This window comes from Panthera tigris, chromosome B2 (genome assembly GCF_018350195.1).
Source record: "Panthera tigris isolate Pti1 chromosome B2, P.tigris_Pti1_mat1.1, whole genome shotgun sequence".
Classification (NCBI taxonomy): Eukaryota; Metazoa; Chordata; class Mammalia; order Carnivora; family Felidae; genus Panthera; species Panthera tigris.
In genome coordinates, this window is record NC_056664.1 from 48,178,776 (window position 1) to 48,186,356 (window position 7,581).

At 38.8% G+C, this 7,581-nt stretch overlaps 1 protein-coding gene across 1 annotated transcript in view; it reads left to right on the plus strand.

The window, feature by feature from the left end:
- Positions 1 to 7,100, plus strand: part of TFAP2D (transcription factor AP-2 delta) — a 57,577-nt gene extending 50,477 nt beyond the window's left edge. Inside the window, exon 8 of the mRNA XM_007095510.1 lies at positions 6,881 to 7,100. Coding sequence (XP_007095572.1) covers positions 6,881 to 7,100 — 220 coding nt within the window. The remainder of the gene's footprint in view (positions 1 to 6,880) is intronic.
- The last annotated feature ends 481 nt before the right edge of the window (positions 7,101 to 7,581 follow it).

The following is a 7,581-nucleotide window of genomic DNA, read 5'->3' on the forward strand; positions in this document are numbered from 1 at the left end:
CTTAAAAAGTTAAATTCTATCATCAGTAGAGCTTATTCATAAGGTCAAGCCCATTGGTCAAGAAGAGATTAGGATGACATCCTATAAAAAGACAAAAAGCAGTATAAGTCCACAGGTACACATGCACACACGGACATACTCCCTCCTTAGAAAGGGTGGTTCTACCCTGTGCTCTCCCTCCAATTGCTGAAATGGGAACATACCCTAACGCTTAGGGGGAAAGTCCAAAGTAGAACATTACCTTTTGGATCCAGCATAGTTACTATCTTCCTGAGCTGAGCCAATTTGAAAAGATGGTTTATATTGCAGAAAGATGCTCTTGAGAATGTTAATTGGGGGGACCTAGCAGAATAGGAGTTTTTAAAACCATGAATAAAATTAAGAAAATGACTATTAAATAGAAGTTACATTTTCTCTAACATCAGGTGCCATAAATGATAGCAGTCTGGATTTTCTCAGCAGGTAATTGTATTGCTCACAGTCAGTTGTCAGACCCTTCCTGCTCCTCAGTGTGAAATTAGTAATAGGAAAATGAAATCAATGAGCTGGAATCTATCTAGTTAGACAGAGAGAGAGAGGGAATAGATGAAGGTAAATATAGCTTGTAAGCCTGACTAGCTGTGATCTAAACCTCAAATTCTGACCTTTGCTTTTTTAGTTTAGACTTACTGATTTGGGGAGCCTTTCTCTGAGAATTGCTCTTGGTGCAGATCTCTCTGTCAGTATACTGCAAGTGGATATGTTTCCTTTAATCTCACCTAAATTTCACACCATTGATTTTGGCCCACCACCTACACTTTTTACCACATTAAGGTATTTTAAAATTTTGGTTCCATTATCCAACATAGGAATTTTCCTCTCTTTTTTAATGCCAGCACTTAAATCTATGATGCCTTCAACCACATTGTCAATTAACATGGCAAGCAGAGTGTGATGAATGGGAGAGTCTTGCAGAAGTCCACTGGAAACACCCTTCAAGGTTGACAAATGCCCTCAGTCTGCACTTTGGGCATCATTATCCAACCAGCTGTGAGTCTATCTAAGTTGCCCTCATCTAGCTCACTTGCCCCCTCTCCTTATTTGGGGAGATTTTGTCAGATGCTTTGCTAAAATTCTATAGTAAAGTACATTGTTAGTCCTTTAATAACACTTTTATTTTAAAAAAATACAGTTACTGGGGCATCTGGCTGGCTCAGACAATGGAGCATGCAACTCTTAATCTCAGGGTTGTAAGTTCAAGCCCCACAGTGGGCGTAGAGATTACTCAAAAATTTTTAAAAATCTTAAAAAAAATAGTTACTTTATTGGGCTCTCCACTGAACCCATACAGCACTTCTGTGGTCACTTTCCTTTTTAAAATATTAATACTTCAGAATTCTAAGAACCCATCATGTGAACAAAGTGTGATAAACCCATTCAGTGGACTACTTAATCAACAATAAAAAAATAATCTATTGATAAACACAGCATGGAAGAATCTCAGAATTATTATGCAAAGTGAAAAGAGCTAGTTATAATCATCTATAGACTTTATTATTTGGTTTATATGACAGTTGGGGAAAAAAGGAAAAACTGTAGGGATAGAAATTGAAGCACTGATTCCCAGGAGCTGGAGGGGAAGAGGGGAATATTGACTGAAAAGGAACATGAGAAAACATTTTGCGTAACTGTAGTGATTACACAACTGTATGAGTTCATCAAAATTCAACAGACCATATACCCGAAAAGGATAAATATTCCCCTACGTAAATTTAACCTCAATGTACCTGATTTTAAAAATGTCCCATTACAAGAAGCTTGTTAAAGGATGAGTTAAATGTAATTAAATATGCTAGAGTTTCTGAACTCTGTCTCTTTTTCCCTTCTTTGATTACTTAAAAATTTTTTTTTAAGTTTATTTATTTTGAGAGAGAGAGAGAGAGAAAGAGAGAGAACAAGTTGGGGAGGGGCAGAGAGAAGGAGAGACAGAATCCCAAGCGGGTTCTACACCATCAGTGCCATGGCCAATGCAGGGCCCAAACTCAGGAACATGAGACCGTGACCTGAGCCGAGATCAAGAGTCATAGGCTAACTGACTGCGCCACCAAGGCGCCCCATCCCTTGCTCTGATTATTAAGGCGGGTTACTCTGTTCTATTTCATGCTTCCTCTCCAATCTTCCAGGAATTTTCAAAGATTACCTAACAACTCCAGTGTCTCAAAAACACATGCGTGTTTTCTTTATCCTGAAATAGTTTCCTATACTTAAAAAAAAGAAAAGTCTCAACTCCATTCCTTATACCATTGCCAGTTTTAAAGATTAAACTCTCTGAAAAGAAAGCAAAGTATCTTACTTACCATTTAATCTTTCATATGCTAACATAGCACTGTGTTCCCTCCAAACCTTGGGCCCTTTTCTGCAGTGTTCCTCTTCCTCGGTCTTGGAACAGAAATTTAAACTACATCCTATTACTCTGGGCTTCAGAGACTCCCAAATGAAATCAGGGAACTTTAGCCTTCTGTTAAGTCAATCATTCTGGACACTGAGGTACCCAGCCCCTTCTCTTCCCAGGGGCTGCTGCCTCAGGAGGTCACCAGAAGCCACTGTGCTGACAGTGGCCAGTGTCAGGAAGAGTACGGGTTGATGATAGTGTCGCATCTCTTTTTTTTTATTTTTTTTTTATTTTTTTTTTTATTTAAAAAAAATTTTTTTTTTTAACATTTATTTATTTTTAAGACAGAGAGAGACAGAGCATGAACGGGGGAGGGGCAGAGAGAGAGGGAGACACAGAATCGGAAGCAGGCTCCAGGCTCTGAGCCATCAGCCCAGAGCCCGACGCGGGGCTCTGGGCTCACGGACCGCGAGATCGTGACCTGAGCCGAAGTCGGACGCTCAACCGACTGAGCCACCCAGGCACCCCCGATAGTGTCGCATCTCAGCCCTGTTTGTTTTCATTGTTGCTGTTCATTTGTGGTTTATTTTTATCTTGACAACTCTTCATTTTTTTTTTAAGATTAGACTATAACTTTTGATTATCAATTTATAGTAAGAGCTCAAACCGCAAAGTTTTAGAGATACAGATAACTTCTTATTTGCCACTACATTAAGATCTAGTGTACTTTGAGGCGCCTGTGTGGCTCATCTAGTTAAGCATCCAACTCTGGATTTCAGCTCAGGTCATGATCTCACAGTCTTGGGATTGAGTCCCACATCCGGCTCAGTGCAGAGACAGCGTGGGATTCTATCTCCCTCTCTCTCTGTCCCTCCCCTGCTTGTGCGCGCGCTCTCTCTCTCTCTCTCTCTCTCTCTCAAAATAAATAAGCTTAAAAAAAAGAGAAAGATCTGGTGTACTTTGATTATCACTTGGGCTCTGAGGTCACCCATATAGCTCTCAGTCCTCCTCCTTACTTTGGTGACTGAGATCTTACCCTCATCTGTCTGTTGTCATCCCATGGTCTTGCCAGGCTCTAGTGTTACAATTTTGGAGGGTATGTTACTCCTTTCTCCTCAAAATTCTTTTTAAGTCCTCTCATAACTTTGGCGAGTGTCTACTCTTTGGCAGGAGCACACCTTCTATTTCTTAATCATGGGACCAGGAAATTGGCACATGTTTTCAACATCATCCAAGGAGCTTTGATGGGTGGGTGGACTTTGGATCGGCTGAGGAGAAGAAGGAGGGCAAACAAAGGTGCCCAAGTAGGAATGGCCATCACAGGTTTGGGGATAGAAAAGCTTAGAGCCTGAGATAAGCCTTTCAAAATAAAGAACTAGAATACATGATCACAAAGGGTGGAGGAAGGAGGCCTGAGAAATGCAAATATGATATGAAATCTGATGTGGTGTTTGTATCGTCTGCCACCTTCAGCAAAAATGTTGAAAATGTGGCATGAAGATGACACATTGAGCGCAGTGCTAGTTGTCTCTTTCACTTGTCTGGTTTGGGAGGAGAAACTTTTTGATGAATTTGAATTAGAACTTTTACATTTTGACTATCTACTTCAAACCGTTATGGCAACTGTTTAACTCAGGTAGTAATATTTGTTTGTGAAATGCTCTCTGAGATTAATCTGATGAAAATATATGCAAATACCAAGTAAAACTTTAATATTAAGCCTGTGGCTGAAAATGTTATTTTCCAAAGGCAAAAATTGATCTCTGTTGTAAAAGATTTTGGAGATTTGACTAACAGATCACCTTAGTTTGTTTTCTGTCTAGGACTGAAAGTCAGCCTTATCCTTTCTGTTTTTACTTTTATTTTTCTGTAGATTCTACATTATTCCTCTTCTCTTTTTTGTATGTCACTATGAATGAAATATAAACCTATTTTTTCCGGAGTGGTTGGTGCTAACAGAATAGCATGATGTTTCCAGAAATTTCTTTTAATCATCCTGTGATTTCACACTTTTTTTGTGTGCTATTCTAATACAACATTGCATTACTTGAAATATTAGGATTTATAAACCTCACTGAAAACTGCTAGAACAGAAGCCATCTTTTGTACTTATTATCATCCTATGCAGTCTGCCCTGTGTGTTTTTAAATGTGCAGGTAATGTTAAATGAAGGAATGAACACAATTTACATAACATATTTTTCCATGTTGAAAGATAACATTATAAACAGTTACTTTTCTTTAAGTTTTATTTATTTTTATTAAAGTCTAATTAACATACCATGTTATATTAGTTCTGGGTATACAACACAAGAAATACTTTTTCTCATGTTGAAGATTCCACAATCAATTTTAGGCTCTTCTATTGAGCTCCAATTTCCATAACCTTCTGTCCATATCCTGGGTTTAAAGGAGAGCATCCAAAGCTTTAGTACCTGTGGACTGAGGCTTAGGGTTGGAACGAACCTTGCAGATGTTTTAGTAAGACTGTTATCATCTTACAAAGCTAAAAAACTTCCTCCAGATCACAAAGTGCCTAAAGTCAGAGCCCGAGTGAAGACTTGGCACATTTGGGTCTCAGTGCAGGACAAAGGTGACAACGCATCCTGCTAATGATCAGTTGCATATTATAGAAGCAAGAAAGGTCATCTGCCAAGAAAGGAGACCAGCTTAAAAACTATTCATCATGGTGACAACTCTTCTCCACATTTACATAGGCCTGTCCACTTTGTTCTTGAGTTTTAAAAACCTTGATCTTAGACAGAACAAGTGAGTAAGAAGAATGATCATCTTCCAGGACTACAAGTCTGATAAGATCTATCAGACTCGCTGATAGATCTTAAAGCATATGGATTCCTTTCCAGTTTTCTCATTGAGATATGGAGCTGAAGTCAGTTTTCCCACTCAGCAATGCAAGATACTATAGCAAAGATATGCAGATGTTTGAACTCAAAGTTTGAGAAACTAAGCTAAAACCGCCAATATAATGTGATTTCTAAAAAAAAAAAAAAAAAAAAAAAAAAAAAACCCAAAAAACAAAAAACGACGACGACAAAAACAAAAACAAACAAACAAAAGAGTAACACATACCCACAGCCTGGGAAGAACATAAGCACAGAGGCAGTACAGAATGTTAGATTTGTCAGGCAAATTACCTAACTTCTCTGGGCATTACTTCATCTGTAAAATAGAAATAATAATACCTCATTTTTAGTGTTGTTTCCAGAATTATATACAGTGATACAGAATGAAGCACATAGAACATGGCCTGGCATCGATTTAGAACTCAAATATTGGCTATTAACTTTAATATTTAACCTAGTGAAACTAAATTCTGCATACTCTTCCATAGATAAAGAGGGCAGTTACAACCAAGAGAACATGGCACTATAGAGGAAAATAAAATTCATCCAGTGGTACAAAGAGCTCTAAACGGAATAAAGCATGAGAAGAGAGGCAGTTTGTAATCAGAGCCAAACATTTAGACATTAATGGATATCTTCACTCAGTTATTTTTGTGGATGCAACCATGATTAATTCTTCTACTGCTCCAATCAATTCCATTTATTGTCCAGACTCCCTGATAGACCTTAAAGCATATGGATTCCTTTCTAGCTGTCTCATTGAGAAATGGAGCTGAAGTCAGTTTTCCCACTCAGCAATGCAAGATATTATAGCAAAGATATGCAGATGTTTGAACTATGATGATGTCTTATATTTCAAATTTTGGTGTGCATAGTTGTCTAAGCACTGACTATTCTTCTAAATAAATGAAGTCTTAAGACTTTTTCCTTTTTTTTTAATTTTTTTTTAATCTTTATTTATTTTTGAGACAGAGAGAGACAGAGCATGAATGGGGGAGGGTCAGAGAGAGAGGGAGACACAGAATCTGAAGCAGGCTCCAGGCTCTGAGCTGTCAGCACAGAGCCTGACGCAGGGCTCGAACTCACGGACCATGAGATCATGACCTGAGCCGAAGTCGGACACTTAACCGGCTGAGCCACCCGGGCGCCCCGACTTTTTCCTTTTTTTAAAAAAATCTTTATGTATTTACTTTTGAGAGAGAGAGAGAGAGAGAGTGGGAAAGGAGCAGAGAGAGAATCCCAAGCAGGCTTCATGCTGTCAGCGTGGAGCCAGTTGTGGGCCTGAAGTCACAAACCGTGAGACCATGACCTGAGATGAAATCAAGAATCAGATGCTTAGCTGACTGAGCCACCCAAGCACTCATTTCTTAATGAGATAGAGAATCAGAGCTAAATCATGTATTAAACACCTAGACTTGCTAATCATTAACGTATATCAAGTCTATCAATGACAAATCTTCTAGATGCATCCTGAATTTCTTATGGTCAAAAGCAATACATTGACTTGTGTTCTGCCTTTCTTTACGGTTGACACTATTTAGGACCACAATAAATGACTGTTTAATTGAACGTTCTGGGTTAAGTGGTTGTTCTGTATCATACTGTAAGTTGTTCATTTCTTTTTCCCTACCACTTCTCATTTCCAGTTTGATCACTCATGGCTTTGGGACTCCAGCAATATGTGCAGCCCTAAGCACTTTCCAAACAGTCCTCAGTGAAATGCTGAACTACTTGGAAAAACACACTACCCACAAAAATGGCGGAGCGGCGGATTCTGGCCAAGGACATGCCAACTCGGAGAAAGCCCCCCTGCGGAAAACTTCAGAGGCTGCCGTGAAAGAGGGCAAAACAGAAAAGACAGACTAGCTACATCAAACAGAATCTATTTCTAGAGAGTCTTGCTGCTGATATTTTTTCTAATATATATATCATTGAGGGTGATTAATCTTCAGTGGACCAAATCTCTACCCTCCCCCAACCTTCCATAAAAAAAATAAAAATGGAAATGAAAAATGAAACAAAAAGGACAACCCCCCCCCAAAAAAAAGAAAAAAAAAAGGAAAACAGCAGTGTAACCGTGTGATGAAATTGTCACTTTTTAATTTTATGTTATGATAAACTTTTTGTGCACGTAATTTATTGTTCCGGATTATATACATCACAGTTTTTAAGCACTTCTGGACTCTGGAGAGGCAGCACATGCTTTTTCACATCTAACGGATGCACTTTCTTATCCAACTATGTAGTTAGGGATTAGAAAGCATGACCAACTGGAATCCATCACCAGTGCTTACAGCTCCAGTCTTTCTTCACTTAATTCCCTGATAACAGAAGAGTGCCTCTTTCC